The 18,554-nt window shown below is 41.1% G+C and overlaps 1 protein-coding gene across 1 annotated transcript in view; it reads left to right on the forward strand.

Moving 5' to 3' along the window:
• ITSN2 (intersectin 2) overlaps nt 1-18,554 on the forward strand; it is a 171,018-nt gene that overhangs the window by 140,571 nt on the left and 11,893 nt on the right. Inside the window, exons 29-32 of the mRNA XM_006835299.1 lie at nt 4,745-4,866; nt 9,400-9,506; nt 10,214-10,397; nt 17,845-17,943. Coding sequence (XP_006835362.1) covers nt 4,745-4,866; nt 9,400-9,506; nt 10,214-10,397; nt 17,845-17,943 — 512 coding nt within the window. The remainder of the gene's footprint in view (nt 1-4,744; nt 4,867-9,399; nt 9,507-10,213; nt 10,398-17,844; nt 17,944-18,554) is intronic.

An 18,554-nucleotide genomic window follows, 5' to 3' on the forward strand; every position in this document is an offset into this window, starting at 1 on the left:
GATGGCCAAACTTCGTCTCTCATACTTTGGACATATTGTCTGGAGGGACCAGTCGCTGGAGAAGGACATCCTGTTTGATAAGGTGGGGGGTCAGAGAAAAAGAAGTAGACCGCCCCCCCCCCCAAGAGATGGATTGGCCAAGCGACAGCATCAATGGACTAATGCATGGCAACAGTAGTGAGGTTGGCCGAGGATCAGGAAGTTGTTTCGTTCTGCTATGCATAAGGTACTGACTCGATGACACCTAACAACAACAACAACTTAGTCATTATGATTTCATTAGACAGTCAGCAACTGTGTTGATTTCCCACTTATTTACTATTGTTTCTCATCTCATTTTTTTTGTCCTATTTCTTTCTTCATAAAAAAATCTTTTCTTAATTTTTCTAAAATTTATATTTTATTAGTGGGAAATGCTCTCAGACTTTGTCTGAAAGCGTCATTTATTTCTCCCTTACCTATGAATGGGTTGAATTAGAATTCCAGTTTGGCAGTTGTTTTTTCTCAACACCAGGAAGATTGCCTTCTGCCGTCTATTGTCATGTTGAGTGTGTGCAGTCTAATTGTTGTTTCTATATAGGGATTCTTTTTTTTCTCTCTCTTCTTTTTACCTCCTTGTAGATATGTCGATAAGGATTTTTTTTTTTTTTTAATATTTTCCCCAATCAGGTGTCCTTTTCCCACTTGAATCTAAGGAGTTATATCTTTCACCAATTCTAGAAAAAGTTCAGCCATTATATTCTCAATATTACTTCTTCCTATTCTTTCTATTCTCCCCTCTTAGATTTTCAATAGATACATGTTAGACTGCATCATTCTGTCCTCCATGTCTCTTAACTCCTTTCATGTTTTTTATCTCTATGTCTTTCTGGGCTGCATTCTAAGTAATTGTTTTCACTAATTCTTTCCTCAGATATATATAATCTAAATCTTTTACATAATCTACTAATTTACTATTTTCATGATGATATTTGTCATTTCTGGAGTCCTGGTTTGATGCTGTAGGATAAGCACTGGACCACAAGGTCAGTTTGAACTACCAGTTCAGAGGTTCAAACCCACAAACCACTCCTCAGAAACCCTGTACAGGGTCATTGTGAGTCAGAACTTAACTCGACAGCACTTAACAACAACATTGTTTTAAGATTTTAAGCCCTTCATGTATTTCTATAATTATTTCCAACATTTATTGGTAATTGCCACTATGTTGGCTCCAACTCTTGAGGACTTTTTTTTGTAACAAAACTAAACATTGCCCACTCCTGTGCCATCTTTTTGCATACTTTTTATATACATATGAGTGTAAGTCATAAAGTATTGTTAGTATGATTCCAGGTTATACATGCCCAGTTTATTTTTAAAAATATGTTTAAACATGTCTCTGCAATGAGTGAATGGCTGCAGACACGTTCTCTTCATAACACACCTGCCTTAGTCTCATCAGGGTGCCTTCAAAAATAAGATCCAATCAAAACAGCGCCTTCCAAGGGGACCTAGATGTCTGAGCCAGTTAAATTCAAAGCAGAGAAGTCAGCTCAGAAGGTTATAGCAACTGTTTGTTGGGACTCCAGAGGGGTCATCTTGATAGATTTTCTGAAAGGACACAGGACTATCATAGAGCTTATCATGAAGAAGTTTTAAGAAAATTGCAATGGTGAGGAACAGGCCAGGAAAGTTTCGCTGAGGAGTTTTTTTCCATCATGACGATGCACCGACTCATTCTTTTAAGAGTAGCAAGGGCTGCCTTAGGATAATTTCGCTGGGAAAACCTTACGCCACCCACCCACATACCTGATCTTGCCCCTTCAGACTTCTTTCTGTTCCCAAACTCAAAAAAACTTTTAATTCAAAGAAACACACTTTGAGTCCCTTGAGGATGCCAAAACTTGTGTTTTAATGTGGTGCACATCAAAGAGCACAGAATTATTTGGGGGAAGGGTTTGAAAGATGGAACCACCTTCAGAAGTAGATAGACCTAGATGGAGAATATGTCAAAAGCCAGTACATTCACATTTTTGATATTTTAAATAAAGTTTTCTATGATTCTGTAGCAATACTTTTTGTCTCAGCTTCATCTGCACAGCAGACAACACATCTCTTCATCAGTTTCTGCACATACAATTTAATAACATTGGTTACATTCACGTTTTCTAAAGAGATAGACTGATAACTTGTGAATTTTAATGTAAATCATTGTTTCCCAAAGTGGTATAAATGTATCCCGATGATACCTGAGGCAATGGTACAAAAATAGTACCCAGACAAGCTCTTTTTATTTTAATGGTTATCTATTTATTTTATTTATTTAAATTTTTTATTGTGACTTGAGTGAAGGTTTATGGGGTAGATCATTGGTTTTACATTCAACAAACCATTGCAATGCTTACAGTTCCCTTCATGCACTATCAGCTAACGTCTTTACCTCTATTACCCTTTTTTTTTGGTAATGTATACATACCACATTGAAAATATATATTTGTTTAAATGTTCAAAAAACACATTTTGCAAGCCAGCCTCCTGTCTGCAGGCACACTGCTTTTCTCAGTCCATGGGCCTAGAGTCCTCTGCTGCCATCACCTCTGCCACCATCTCTGTTGTCGTCTCTATTCTGGTTATATATATTTCTTTTAAGGAGCCCTGGTAGCATAGTGGATTGTGAGCTGGACTGCTAACCACAAGGTCAGTAGTTTAAATCTACCAGTTGCTCTGCAGGAGAAAGATGAGGCTTTATGCTACCATAAAGATTTACAGCCTCAGAAAACTTATACAGGGTCACTATGAGATGGAACCAACTCATGGTATACCACCACATTTATTTTAGTGACTGTTAGAAAAACATCTGCACATCAAACCTATTGTATAAATCTTAAATATTTCAAGAAAAATTATCAAGTAAATAATAGAGATGGAATGTGGTGATGGTGTGCTGTGGAGTCGGTTCCGACTCATAGTGACCCTGTACAGGGTTTCTGAGGCTGTAAATCTTTACGGAAACAGAAAACCTGAGCTTTCTCCCACAAAATGGTTGGTAGTTTCAAACTGCTGGTCTTGAGTTAGCAGTCTGACTTACAACCACTACACTACTAGAGATGGAATGTAGGTATGGCAAAAATCTTGAAAGTGGAACATTGAGTGACTCGAGTTTGGAAAACACTAGTGTGATGAGGTATGGTAACCTTAGAAATGGTTTTGACGGCTTTCATCACAGTCTCCTAGTGATTCTGATGATCGGAGACTCTGGATTTATTATGTTCAGAACCATATCATCAAGTATCTGGCCATCACATCTCTCCTTAACAAACGAGTAGCTTTACTGATTTCAAACACTGGATCATTCTCTGTGGATCTTTCCGGAAGAAGAGAACAAAATGCAATTCCCAGGAAAGCTTGATGATTTTGAACATGACCTTGGCGCTATGACTGATTTTTGGTAGTACCAAACATAACCTGCTTTATTCAACTCCTTTTTTACAGTGGGAGTAATGTGTCAAAACTGTTGGCAACATACACAGAAATTTTTTTAAAAGTCATCATCATTAGAAGTACCTGTCAGCTTGGATAGATGCAAAATATATAAAAATGCAAAGGAAATCAGAAAGAGAACCCTGCGCCCCCTCCCTTAAAAAGCCCTCCACTCTAGCTGATCTGATCCTTGAATTTTTTCCTCTGTGGTTTTGCTCATTTGTCCCACTGCCAGGCAGTGATAAATCTGGGTTTGTCAGAACATTCTGGAACATTCTCATCCTCCAAAGCCGTCTGTGCTTAGGCAGAGCTGTACCTTCTGCCTGAGCCTTTGCTGATTTTCTCAGCTGAAAGTGATTTGCCGTGCCTCATTCGTCTCGCCCATGTTTCCAGCACGCAGCACGCCGCACTTGCTGCCTTAGAACATAATTTTCTGGGTACCTTCAGCTTCTTCCTTTTGTCTGAGGAAGGACTTCTTGAGGTATCCTATGCATAAGACAAGCCTGTCGCTCCTCATTGAATGATTCTGTAGCTATGTCACCTCAGCTATGATGTGCCTCTAATGTAGTATCTCTCACATTGAGGCGAGGCTGCTTGTGACTTCCCTCAAAATCACACGTGGCTTTGGGTACAGCTGTAATCTATCTAAAATCAGGGTTCTTTATGCCAGCGAGTTAAGGCACAAACCAAAAATTACCAATGCTATGCACCTGTTATTTTCAGTTTAATTTTGTTGACTTGTTTTTATTTTTTAATGCCAGGTCTGGTCAACATTAAAAAATTTTTCAGTTGATCTTAATGACACACTAATGGCTCATGACTTGCAGTTTGGAAAACACTGGTCTGGAGTATTTGATTTGTTTAATCGTTTTAATAATTTGGAAAATAGATTCTTCACAGCACAGTTGAGGCTAGGATCTGAGACCCCTCAATTTCTGAGTTCTCTCTGTTCTGACCATTTTTGAGACCACATCAAAAAAAACCAAAAAAACAAAAACAACCTGGTTCTGTCATGACTACTCAGAAAAAAACAAAATTAGGACCACGTTGTAATGCTACAGAAATAGCTCATTTGCTGCTGTGAATATCTGAACAGCAGGTCTTGAAGCCAACTCTTTGCTTGGGTGAGCTGCCACTCCACAGAAGTTAGTAACAGTCTAGAAACTGATGTGTCCTTCATTCAAGACAATGTTTACAAATCCAGCACATCAGCTGCTAAAGTTCTCTTTCCTAGGAGGAAAACTAAAATAGCATGTTAACCCTGGACCCTGTCTTTCCGTAGGGTGTGCTGATCTCCAAACCCTGGACACAATGCAGCCAATTGAGAGGAAAAGGCAGGGCTACATTCACGAGCTGATCCAGACTGAGGAGCGGTACATGGACGACCTTCAGCTCGTCTTAGAGGTAAGAGTGGGCGCTGAGCAGCTGAAGGGCACAGAAGGAGCGTCCATCCGAGGTCTGCTTCCATCCAGAGACAGAGAGAGGACTGACACTTGATATGTGTGTTCATGAGGGGAATAGCACTTTCTCTAAATCAGGGTAGGGAACGTGCAACCCGTGGGCCGCGTAAGGCCTAGAGATCATTTGGTCTGGTCCTGCCAAGGCAACTGCAGGCAGGCCTCAAAAGTCAATTAATCTAAGAGCTTTGCTCATAGCAACATAAATTTATATTAAGTGATATAAATATCCAAAAGGCCCTTGGCAGAAAAAAGGTCCCCACCCCTGCTCTAAATGCTTTTTCTGCTCATTGGATAATGCTTGAAGATTTAAAGCCATCAGGATATCAGTACCGTGGTGAAGCACCAAAAGTCAGCAGTTTGAACACACCAACTACTCTGCTAGAGAAAGATGTGGCAGTCTGCTTCCATTAAGCCTTGAAATTCCTGTGGGGCAGTTCTGCTCTGTCCCCTTGGGTTTCTAAGAGACGGAAACAACTCAGTGGTACACAACAACAATAATCAAGTTATCTTTCCCCCAAATTAAATAATTCAGAGCAGAAGAAAGAGAACGGAGGGCATTCAGATGCCCAACTTGGACATGATGGTTGTTGTTAAGTGCCATTGAGTTGGTTCTGACTTATAGCCACCGTGTATAAGGTTTCCAAGGAGCGGCTGGTGAGCTTGAACCACTGACCTTGCAATTCAAATGAAGCTTGCAGTCAAGTGCTTTAGCCCACAGTGCCACACCAGGAGCCCTGGGCAAGGTAGAAGCCCCATACAGGAAGGACAAGAGTGTCTACCTCCAATTTTGACGAAAGCTGGACTCTACTTACACAGGTCTTTTGACAGCTGGCATATTCATAAGCTTTGGTAATCCCTGAGAAGTCATGAAATGGTGAAAGTGTTCACCCAATGTTTGTATCCTTCTGGAAAACCAAATAGAAACATATTGTAAACTATTCCACAAATGTCGTGTTCCCTTACTTTTTGTTTATGTTTTTGTTTATTAATGTGAAAGTGACCTCTAAAAGCTGAGGTCATTAGTGTGTTTACACAAATAAAATGAGACTTCTATTACATTTTCTTTCCAAGGTTTTTAGTCCCTAATAAATTCATCAAGGCCCTCAGGTAAGAAGTTAAATATGTGAAGAGAACAAGTGTCTTCCTAGAGGCCCAACAGGTGCACCCTATAGCTGGCCATAACATCACTAGCAGTCTGGAGCAGAAGCTGCATCCTTCTACATCTGTTCCCTACTCTAAATGCATGCCTCGAATAGTCAGATCCAGAATACACATCGGTCTTAACATATTCACCACACTGCAGTTCTCAGTTGACTGTCCATCCTTCATCCCCAGAGGACCTTTAGCATGGCCCTTGTAGACCTTCCTGTAAATGCTGAATGCATTAGGTGTGTTTATGTCTGCATTTCTCTGTCATGACAGATAGCCTAAAAAATGCCCATTTTTTAACCCCCCTAAAGGAGTCCTAAGGAGCTCTGGTAGTGTAGTGGTTACAAGTCGGGCTGCCAACCTCAAGGTCAGCAGTTCGAAACTACCAGCAGTTCTGCAGGAGAAAGATGAGGCATTCTGCTCCCGTAAAGATTTACAAGCCTCGGAAACCCTGTTCAGGTTCACTATGAGTCGGAACCGACTCCACGGTACTTAACAACAACAACAAAGGAGTCCTGGTGTGGCGCTGCAGGATAAGCACTGAACTGCGAACCATAAATGGGCTGGCAGTTCAAATCCACCAGCCACTTCTCAGAAACTCTATATAGGGCTGCTATGAGTCAGAACCAACTTGAAGACACTTAACAACAACAACAAAGTCCTGATGTGGTGCTGTAGGATAAGCACTGGATTTCTAATCCCAGATTCAAACCCACCAGCCATTCCTTGGAAACCTCATACAGGGTCTCGATGAGTTGGAACGTACTCGACAGCACTTAATAACAACAAAGTAGTCATGGTAACCCCATGTGTTACAGAGTAGAGCTGCACCTTAGGGTTTTGTTGGCTGTCATCTTTAGGAAAACACATCACCGGGCTTTTCTTCTATGGAACTGCTGGGCAATCAAGTGTATCAACTGAACAGCAACGTTTTTTTTGGTGGTGGTGGTTTGTTTTTTTAAGTGGTCAGCTCTACTGCTGGTTAGATTATAATCCCAACAGATTGTAAATGCAGGTATCTCTGTCACACCAGTACAGAAGGTGACTCAGGCCAGTCACATAACCATTTAGTTATGCCCATTCTGCCCACCTATCTAGATGTTCTGATAGATGGGGTGGTGTTGGGGCCAGGGGTTTAGGGTAAAAAGCACTGTAGGCAGCTAAGGCAGTCTCATAACTGTTCCCATGGAAGTTTCCAGAGGACCTAACCACGTTATTCACCTCTGCTAATGTCACAGAGCTTGTGAGGTAAGTAAAGGTGAATAAATGGTTGATGAATAAACAGTAACCTGAATTAACAAGTGAATAAAATGCTTTTCCTATCCTCCAGATCAGCCTCATAGCAGAGAAGCCATCTTTCTAGAACCACTCTCCAGGGAGTGTCCTGACATCTTAAGTCTGATTTTGGAACTGAAGAGGTTCAGAGAGGGCCAGTTTTTATTACTTTCCTCTAAATTCTCCTTTGAATCCATATTCAACTGAACTCAGTAACCATTAACTGAAAGCCAACCATGTGCAAAGTACTACTTTAGATACCAACAGAGATAAAAGAGGAAGTTCCTGCCCTTAGGGTACTGACAATCATGGAAAGACAGACAGACAGATGCAGTACAGGAGGTAAGGCCTGGGAGGAGGCGCAGTGCCTGGCCAAGGAGAGTCCGGCAGGACTTCCCTGGTTAAACTTAGGCTGAGATTTGAAGGGCAAGGACGGGTTCTCTAAGCCAGGAAAAGAAACAGGAATGCAAAGAGGGCATTAGGGAAGCGTCAGGGACCTCAGGGAATCTAGTGTGCCTAGAGTGTCTAGTTCTTGAGACTGAGGCTGGGGAGGTAGACAAGAGGCCAAATGAACCTCAGCAAGGAGTCTGTTTTATCTCCCAGCCATGGGGAGTCTTTGAGTGAGTGTCACAAAGAGAGGATCTAGTCATGTGTATTTTAGAAAGAGTACATGTGAGAAGGGCTATCTAGATAACTTGGCCTCTAAGGCTTTTAAATCATTTCCGAAGACTCTTGGCTGCTTAGTGGAAACCTGGACTTAGAATCAAAAACACTTGAGATTTAGTTCTGGCTCTCTATATTTTGGAGTCCTGGTTTGACGCTGTGGGCTAATGCGTCAGACTGCAAAGTCATTTGAACTGCAAGGTCTGTGGTTCAAGCTCACCAGCTGCTACTTGGAAACTCTATACAGGGTCACTATGGGCCGGAATCTACTCGACGGCACTTCACAACAACAACTCTGTGTTCTAGTTTTGAGACCTCGAGCAATTCACTCTTTGTGTCTTTCTTTATAGGCCAGTTGGAGATAAGACCTGACTCTGTTTCACCTCACCTACACTAACTATGAAGTTAAGTGAGCAAACACAACACACAGTACGCACTTATACCCACACGCACACACAGGCACTTCTGTACATGTCAGTGCTTTGTAAAATTTTAAGTGCTATGGAATGTAGAAGCTGCCCTGGTAGCTCAGTGATTACCTGCTCTGCTGCTAACTGAAAGGTTCAAACCCACCAACCACTCTGTGGGAGAAAGATGTTGCAGTCTGGCTCCACAAAGATTACAGCCTTGAAAACTTTATGGGGGCTGTTGTCCTCTTGGGTCACTGTGAGTCCCCAACAGCAACAGCAGTGGGTCATTGTGAGTCCCCAACAGCAACAGCAGTGGATGTGGGTTTTAGTAAGGAATATAAATGTCAGATACTATCATTTCCCCTGCAGACCAGCCAACTCTCTGAAATGCGTATCTTCATGGTGGTCAGTCTTGGGAGCAGCATAAGTGGTCACTCTATTTCCCTTGCTGAACTTCCTTCTTAAGGATGCTTTCCAGAGCACTGAGGCACTCAGCTTCTCAACAGCCATCCTCTGGTGACTCTGCAGGCCCCCCAGTGTGGGAGTGCTCTGTGCCTCTGTTAAGTCTCCACAACATCCCTGTGAGATGGGGCATGAAAATCTCCACTTCCAGCACAGTGGGCTCAGTCTTCAGAATCAGCCCTGATCAGAGCCCCAGTAGCAAAAAGTAGGGAACCATATAGTTTAAGATATTGAAATAATAAATATATTTGTTTCTAAATATCGTGGTCCTGTTAGGTTCAGTGGACTCCTGGTGTGGTGCTGTAGGATCAGCATTGGACTTTGAATCACAGGTCAGCAGTTCAAATCCACCAGCCACTCCTTAGAAACACTAGCCAGGGTCGTTCTGAGTCCACCACACTTAACAACAACAAAAAAATTAGGCTCAGTGTAGGCAGATATGATTTACTTTAGATCACATGTGGGATAAGTGTTCTAAATTCTTAAGTTAATTTCTTTCATTTGTGCTTTGAATTCAGGTTTTTCAGAAACGAATGGCGGAGTCAGGCTTTCTCACTGAAGGAGAAATGGCTTTAATCTTTGTCAACTGGAAAGAACTCATCATGTCCAACACCAAATTGCTGAAGTGAGTTTTGAATGCCCCCGGTCATTACACCAGGCCCCTCAAACCCCAGGACTGACACTTGCATGCCCAAATCTCTGCTGGGAGCTGAGTAGCAAAGAAATTTTCAGCTGTTCCCTACTCCTTCCGGCTTTTCATTTTGTTTTCACTTTATGGAATTCCTTGTAACAGGAGAGTATGCAATTATTGAAGAAAGTAAAGAAATAAAGCAAAGAAAATACTTTGATTAAACAAAGTAAAAATTGATCAATTTAAAAAAAATACATGAACTTGCATTTAAACTTTAAAGTATACATTCCCTGGTAGATTGGGTCAGACTTCATTTGGCTACTCTGGCATTCTTTGGAGTCCCGGTGTGAAATTCCAATCCTGAGGTGATTTTCCATCCCTCAGGCCTGTGGGGACACACTGCAGAGAGGCGTCTACAGTCACAGCTGTGGCTGCATCTCTGCCCTCCCTCTGTGGCGCTCAGCGGCTCTCCTGAGGACAGTGTGCTGGCCTCACTCCCACACCTGGCCTCTGCTAGCTCCTCAGCTCTTAGCTGAGAGCAAGTTAGAAGTTTTCTAAAGAAATTTTCCTAAGAAACTAAGGGGAAAACAAAACATTCCCGAAGACCTATTAACACCCAACTCTATTGAGTTCATTTTCTTCATTTACCAAGGACATTCTTTCACTTAGAAACAGAAAATGAGAGCATGTGTTGGTTGCAGGGCCTTGCGGGTTCGGAAGAAGACAGGAGGTGAGAAGATGCCGGTGCAGATGATTGGGGACATCCTGACAGCTGAGCTTGCCCACATGCAGGCTTACATCCGCTTCTGCAGCTGCCAGCTGAATGGGGCAGCCCTCTTACAGCAGAAGACAGATGAAGACACAGACTTCAAGGAATTTTTAAAGGTGATTCCATTCAGGGCCTTGCAGATATTTTAACTGGCATCATAGCCAGGCATCGCTATGGTACACGGAGGCAGAGGGTACACGGGCACAGGAGGAAATTTCAGTGATGAAAAAGGGCATCCCAGGAGTTTCCAAAGGAAACACAAATGTGACCAAGAATTTTTTGATCCCTTTGTGTTGCCTTTGATGTTCATCTGATTTTTGTTGGATCTGGCACCATGGTTTTGCCCATTTAATAGCTTACCTATTTAGATCAGCTATTTTATAGTCCCAAAGAAATATCCATTTTCTTCGTTTTTAAACTTGTGTTGATTTATATCTATCTTATTCCAGAATGAATATGAAATAACATGTTAAAGTATATAAAATGCAGTCAGATAAGTTTTAAAAATTTAAGTAAATGTATGAGTAAAACCAGACAGAAGGAAATGAGAGTAGGCAAAACAATGATGGCACCAGGGATTTGGACAATAGATAAAACACACATCTTGTGGTCCTACACATTTATGACAATGTGCCAAGAATGTCTTCAAAGCGTTTCAGAAACCAGTGAGGAGGAAATGATGTGGTTCCATGGTGCCATGTTTAGAAACTAAAAGCAAACTGTTGATAAAGAAAAGTAAATCTGTAACTGTACTTTAATACAAGGTTGCTGCAAAAAGTACATGAGAAAATAGAATGAAAAGATAGTGGAATTTTTCCATGAATTTTTTGAAGCCACTTCATATATTGAATAACAGCCTTCTAGTTATGGACTCCTATGTGGTACTTTAAGATAAATACTAAACTGTGAACCACAGGGTCAGCAGTTCTTACCCACCAGCTACTACTCCTCAGAAACTGTATACAGCGTTGCTATGGATCAGAACCAATTAGGCGGCATAACAGTAACAAGAAGTAATCATCAACATCCTCTAGTAAAACAGCAGTGAGATCCTACAGAATGTGAGGTGCCATTTTCTTTCTTACTACAAATATTAAAATGGCAAGGGGAATAAAAGGAAAATGGTTTCCTCCTTTTTTGCATTTCTCATTTTTTGACTCATGAAAACACTGTATGTCAGGGTCAATATTATAGCCACAGCAGTATCCCCTAAGTACAGTTACCTTAAAGGAGATGGCATCCTTTTAATATTTTTATTTATTATATAAATAAGTATAATTAGTTACTAATTAAGCATGTTTCAAAAGCAAAATGAAAACCCATTGCCATTAAGTCTATTCCGACTCATAGTAACCTTATACAGGGCTTTCAAACCTGTAAGGAGTAAAGTGAGGAAGCACTGGACTGTTAATCACCAGGACGGCAGTTTAAACTCACCAGCCACTCAACAGGAGGAAAATGAGACTTCAGCTCCTGTAAAAACGTACAGCCTTGGGAACGGTATACAGGGCTGCTATGAGTCAGAAGTGGCTCAGTGGCACACAACAATAACAACAAAGGACCAAGGTGTCCCTGAACCAAGCCATGGTATTTTCAGTTGCCTGATCTGCATGTGAAAGTTAGACATAAATATGGAAAACCGTAGAAGAATTAATGCGCTTTAATTATGCTGTTGGAGAAAAATATTGAAAGTACCACGGACTTCCAGATGAAACTAACAAATCTGCCCTAAAAGAAGTACAGCCAGAATGCTCCTTGGAAGCCAGGATGAGAGACTTTTGTCTCCTGTACTTTGGACATGTTGTCAGGAAGAGCCAGTTCCTAGAAAAGACATCATGCTTGGAAAAGTAGAGGGTCAGTGAAAAAGAGGGAGACCCCCACTGAGATGGATTGACAAAGTTGCAACACCAGTAGGCTCAAACAACAATAGTGAGATGGTGCCAGATCGGCCAGAGTTTTGTTCCTTTGTGCATAGGATTGATCGCTATGAGTTGGTGCCGACTTGATGGCACTTAACAAGAAGACTGTGAATCTATACAGGAGCTGAAAATGTCATCTTTCTTCTGCAAAGTCACTTGATGGGTTTGAACCGCCGACCTTGAAGTTAGCAGTCTAGTGCATATCGACCAATGCTTAAATAGAGGACAAAAACTCCAAGAGGAAAGCAGAGGTAGCAATAAGGATAAGCGCAAATGGTATCAATATACCCAAGAGCTGATACATTGAAAGGAAACTTATAAAGTAGAACTCTGATAGATCTGATCCTTGTAGAAAATGAGACAGGAGCAGAAACATGGAGAAATAAGAACAGATGTAAAAGTTGTCAAAAGACATTCCAAAATACCTGTTAATAAGTAAGAAAACATTAATTAAATTTATAATTTTCTATTGAAATTACAATAATAAATAGAAAATCTGAAGACACTCTTAACTGAGGAAAAATGATTGAGACAAATGATAGCAAAAGAGGAGCTGGCTCACTCAAAGGATTTAATGGTGAATTCTTTCCAGTAAGAAAGGACTAGTTATTCCAGTTATAGAAGCTGTTACAGATCATAGAAAAAAATTACATAGTTTACCTAGTTCATCCTGCAAGACAAAAGTGATCCTGACCACAAGGCTCATTTTAGTTTTTAGTCAAACTATGGAAAAAAGTTACAACTCCCTATCTTTTTCAACAACTATATGAGGGGGCTTCAAAAGTTAGTAGAAAAAAATCCTTTTTTTTTTTCCATTCCGTTTTTCCACAAACTTTTGAAGCTACCTTCGTATAGTTGTTGAAATGCCAAATATCACGAGGCTAAGTAAAAATGTATGGCTACTAGGGCTCTAGGTCACGCAGGCACACACTGGTTTACTCCAAATAAAACTTATTTAAACACGTCCCAGCAGTCAGTGATTGGCTGCAGACAATTGCCTTAGTCTCACTAGGGTGCCTTCAAAAACAGATCCAAACACAAAGTGGCTTCCCAGGAGATCTGCTTGGCCACTTCAATTCAAGGTAGACAGTTCAGCTCAAATGATTATGGTGACTGTTGTTTTGAGATTCCAGAGGGGTCATCTTGTAGATATTTTCTAAAGAGAACTATCGCAGGGCTTGTTATGAAGTTTTAAGAAACTGAAAACTGCTTTGATGAGAAAAAGACCAGGAAAGTTGGGACAAAGAATTGTTTTGCATCACTACATTGCTTTGAAAGGTACCAAGGACTGTCCTGTGAGAATTTCACAGGACACCCTACAATCCTGATCATGCCCCTTTAGACTTCTTTTTATGCCCCAAACTCACAGAATACAATTTGAGTTCTTCGAGGATGCCAAAACTAACGTTTTGATGTCATGTAAATGGAAGAGCACAGAATTTTTCAGTTAAGCGTTCAAGTGATGGAAATACCACCTTCAGAAGTGTATAGACCTAGACTGAAGATATGTCCAGAAACAACAGCTTTACATATGGTATTTTTGTTTAATAAAGATGTCTATGATTTTATAGCAATACCTTTTGACTTAACCCTGTGTATTTATCACAGTGAAAACAAAGTTAAGATAACAGTGAATTAATTACAAGAAGAGTCTATCATAACCAAATGGCATGAACCAGGAGGCAACATTCTGTTGTGATGCTTAGTTAAGAAAGGTTTCACAGTGCGATTGTTGTTGTTAAGTGCCCTCAAGTTGGTTCAGCTCCTTTCTACCCTGTATAGGGTTTCCTAGGAGTGGCTGGTGAGTTTGAACTGCCAAACTTGCAGTTCAAACCGGCCTTATGTCTAGTGCTTATCCTACAGGACCACATCAGCCAGTCCGTTTGTGTGATCCCAGGCAAGTAACTTAACACCTTGGTGCCTGCAGCACACACACCCACCCCACCCCCGCCCCTGCGTATCAGAGATCACCAGAGAGTGTTCTCACAGTGCTTTTACACAAAACCTAAGGAGCCCTGGCATCTCTTTGGGAGAAAGACCTGCTCGTTTATTTTTGTAAAGATGACAACCTAGAAAACCCTATGGGGCCCATCCACTCTTTCATATGGGGTTGTTGTGAGTCACAATCGACTTGATGACAACAGCATAGAGCCTGGCAGACAGTAAACACCCAAACTAGTTATACTTTCTTATGATTATTATAGGGTTGCCAAAATGCCTAAATACAAGGCATTGAGGACCAAACACTTCAGCTGGTGACAGTTGTGGGGGACAAGGGAGTTGCCTCAAAAAGACTTAGAAGAAACACAGGAACAAATCATGATCATAGAAATAATTAAATAAGCATTAATCAGAATCATTAGAAATGTAAACTTGTGAGTAAAATGTGTATATTTTAAAATAATAATATATTTAAAAATAGATGTTTACCTATTAAATCTTAGTAAAAGATTTTACTAAATCTTAGTAAAAGATTTTATTAAAGCTTCACCTATCAATACAATAATAATCCAATAACAAAGCAAAACATTGTCAAATGTCATATTTTATGGAACAGAAGTAAAAATAATTTATAGTTTCATAACAAAAAAGCATAGTATCTATTATATTAAGATGCAAAATCTACCAGTGAGCTGTTCCTTTCAAGGTTACATAAAAAGAATGATTCAGAAAATATAGAAATAAAAAGCTTGACAATGTTTGCAATAGCAAAATGTGGTGGTTAGAAGTCTGTATTTAAAAATAACGGCGGAGGCAGTTTTAATATTGAAACAGTAGAGAAGTGATTAGGCAAACTATTGTAAATGTGTTTTTGAGTGATTTAAAATAACCTTAGAGTACTAGAATTAGGAATAGATAACAAATAAAATGTGGTCTTTGGCCTCATGGAGTGAATAGTCTTAAAGCAGATAGAAACACCTAAAATATGATACCTCTTCCTGCATTACTCAGAGTCTTAATGTGGTGCTTTAGAATAAAGACTCAATCTCAAAGTCAGGTTGAACTGCAAGGTCAGCAGGTCAAGCTCACCAGCCGCTCCTCGGAAACCCTATACAGGGTTACTATGAGCCAGAACCAACTAAACAGCACTTAACAACAAAAACAAAACTGCATTACTCGTCTATCAATTTGTCGTACTGTGGTGGCTTGCATAGATTGTGGAAGCTATGCCACTGATGTTTTAAATACAAAAAAGTGTTTTCTTCTTTTGTGCATAAGGTCGCTATTGAGTCAGTACCAACTCTGTAACACCTAACATCAACAACAAAACCTACATTACCCAGTTCACACATGGTGTCCTGAATAAGGTACCAGTACCAGTTGCCAGTGAGTTGATTCCATGTGTGTCAGAGCTGTACTTCATGGGATTTTCAGTAGCTGAAGTAGATCTCTAGGCCTTTCTTCCAAGGTGCCTTTGGGTAGACTCAGACCTTGAACATCTTGGTTAGCAGTTGAGTGCTTTAACTGTTTGCTCCACCAAGAGACTCCATGATAGATGTTATTGTTGTTAAGTGCTGTCGAGTCAGTTCTGACCCATACTGACCCTGTATAGGGTTTCCCAGGAGCAGCTGGTGAGCTTGAACTGCCAACCTTGCGGATCAAACAAAAACATGGATTATGATGGGAGTACAGAAAAGGATTACTGAAATGAAGGCTGGTGTCAAGGAGCCAGGAAAAGGGGAATCAAAATCTGAGCCATCAGAGATGAGTATGAATTAGCCATGTAAACAGTAGAATGGGACAGCACATGCAAAGGCAAACACATTCACTGCCTGGCACATGGTAGGTGCTCAGCGAATGACTATGATTATAGCTAGTAAAGAAGGGGCAATGGAAAGTAGAGTGTGGGAAATGGAGCTGTTTAGGAGATGGGGAGAGTAGAGTCCATGCTGACTCATACTTGGGTATGTAGGTGCAGATGGGTAAATTTCAAAAAGCTGGCTTTTACCAGGGAACATGAGCAGTTTCTGTCTGGCTATGTTGAGACTGAGGTACTTTGGGCACAGCGAGGTGAGGTGAGCAGTACAGCAAGTCTAGAGCTCCAGAGACGGTAGAAGGGCTTCAGACATTGCGATTCAACAGAAGAAAGTTTGGGGCAGCATCTACAGCTAAGAGTGGTTAACAGAGTTCACTTGGAACAAGAGGAAGGCGAGTCAGGAACAGCAGGAAATGGGACATGTGGCTATCTGCCTCCATGAATAGCTGCCACCTTTGCCATGAGACCAGAACTGGAAGCTGCCCAGCTGCCACTACTGAACATTTTGATCTGTTTCCATAGAAGAATCCTGATGAAAAGGGGGGAAATGCAGAACAAAATTTCAAATTTTCATGAATTCTAGACTTTCTGAAGCCATGTAGAATAGACAAATCTCTAAAACTATTGCCCTGAGATCATATTAAGTCTTGATTCAAATGTATTCCCTGAAGTGGTCTTAAAACCAAACAATTGTTGTTGTTGTTGTTAGGTGCCATTGAGTTGGTACCGACCCATAGCGACCTTATGCACAGCAGAAGGAAACACTGCCCAATCCTGGGACAACCTCACTACTGTTGCCACGTTTGAGTCCATCGATGCCGCTACTTGGTCAATCCATCTTATTGGGGATCTTCCTCTTTTTCTCTGACCCTCCACCTTACCAAACATGATATCCTTCTCCAGTGAATGGTCCCTCCTGACAATATGTCCAAAGTATGAGAGACGAGGTTTGGCCATCCTGCCCTCCAAGGAGCACTCTGGCTGCGCTTCTTCCAAATGGATCTATTGGTTCTTTTGGCAGCCCATGGCACTTTCAATATTCTCCACCAACACCATAACTCAAAAGCATCAATTCTTTTATGGTTTTTCTAATTCACTGTCCAGCTTTCACATGCATATGAGGTTATTGAAAATACCATGGCTTGGGTCAGGTGCACCTTAGTCCTCAAGCTGACATCTTTGCTCTTCAACACTTTCAAAAGATATTGTGCAGCAGATTTGCCTAATGCAATATATCGTTTGATTTCTTGACTGCTGCTTCCGTGAGTGTTGATAGTTGATCCAAGAAGAATGAAGTCCAAATAATAGTTTAGCTTAATTAGTAATAAAGGTCTGCCTTAAGCATTATGTATTGTCAGGAACTATTTATATGGAATTAAATTGACAATAGCAATTGAAACATCAGTTGGGAACCTTAGTGGGTAGTGAGTTTCTGTTAGTAGGAAAGGAACGTTTCAGAAAAGAGGGTGAAAATGGAGAACGTAACGAACTTTAGTGTTGAACTGTTGAATTGGTATGTGTTTTTCTGTATTTCTTTTCAAAACAACCTCAAAATAAATGAATTTTAAAGAAAAAAAAAATAAAGTGAGCAGAGGATCAGAATGTGGTGAAGAGGACTGAGGAGGCCCGTGGGCAGGGAAAACACCAGGAGAGAGTGGTACACACAAGCTAAGAAGGGTGTGCTTCAGAAAGCTGTGAGGAAGAACTGAAGAGCAGCCACTGGGTTTGGCACTGAGGGGAGATATGTCTACTGATAATTAGAAGCCTATCATTTTGGATCTTGAGTTATTAGAAATCTAAAAGTAGTCAAAGTCAGGTGTATGGCCAATGTTATCTTGGTGTTCATTGGGGTACTGTCTTCATAATGTACTCTCCACTATTTTGCAGAAGTTGGCATCTGACCCTCGATGTAAAGGGATGCCCCTGTCCAGCTTCCTGCTGAAACCCATGCAGAGGATCACCCGCTACCCTCTCCTCATCAGAAGTGTAAGTGCTCAGAATAGGGCAGCCGTATCTGGCTTAGAAGCTGAACACTTTGAGACTCACAGAGGCCAGATACTCAAGGAGCTGACTGACTCATAGTGGCCAGAGACAGCCCGCTGTTCATGGGCCAGCCAGGCAGCCCTGTCCAGCTCTGAAGGTCTTACAGTGGACAAATAACGAGACATCCCTGTCAGTTGGGTACCCTGTCGTCCTCCCTTCCAGGAGTCTCCTCACGGAGTCACTCCTCTACTTCTCTAGGCTTGTGGGTAGGACAGACCAACTATTAGCTTAACTTTCTCATCTCAACTGGAACCTCTGCCTAGATGTCCAACCCTACCTAAGGGTCTCCAAAACACCATGTCCTAACCAGCTCTTCCTTGTCCCCTCCACATACCCCTTTCCAACTTGCTGATTAAATATTCCCTCTAAAATTCCACCCACTCCCCTGTTTGATATATACAATATGAATCTCTTAAGAATCAATTATCTGTTGTAAGGAGAAGGTAGACTTCACAAAGAATTATTCCATCCCTAATAATATATAAGGAGCTCTGGTAGTGTAGTGGTTACATATCGGGCTGTGAACCTCAAGGTCAGCAGTTCGAAACTACCAG

Source organism: Chrysochloris asiatica, unplaced genomic scaffold, assembly GCF_000296735.1.
Source record: "Chrysochloris asiatica unplaced genomic scaffold, ChrAsi1.0 scaffold00016, whole genome shotgun sequence".
In the NCBI taxonomy this organism is placed as follows: domain Eukaryota; kingdom Metazoa; phylum Chordata; class Mammalia; order Afrosoricida; family Chrysochloridae; genus Chrysochloris; species Chrysochloris asiatica.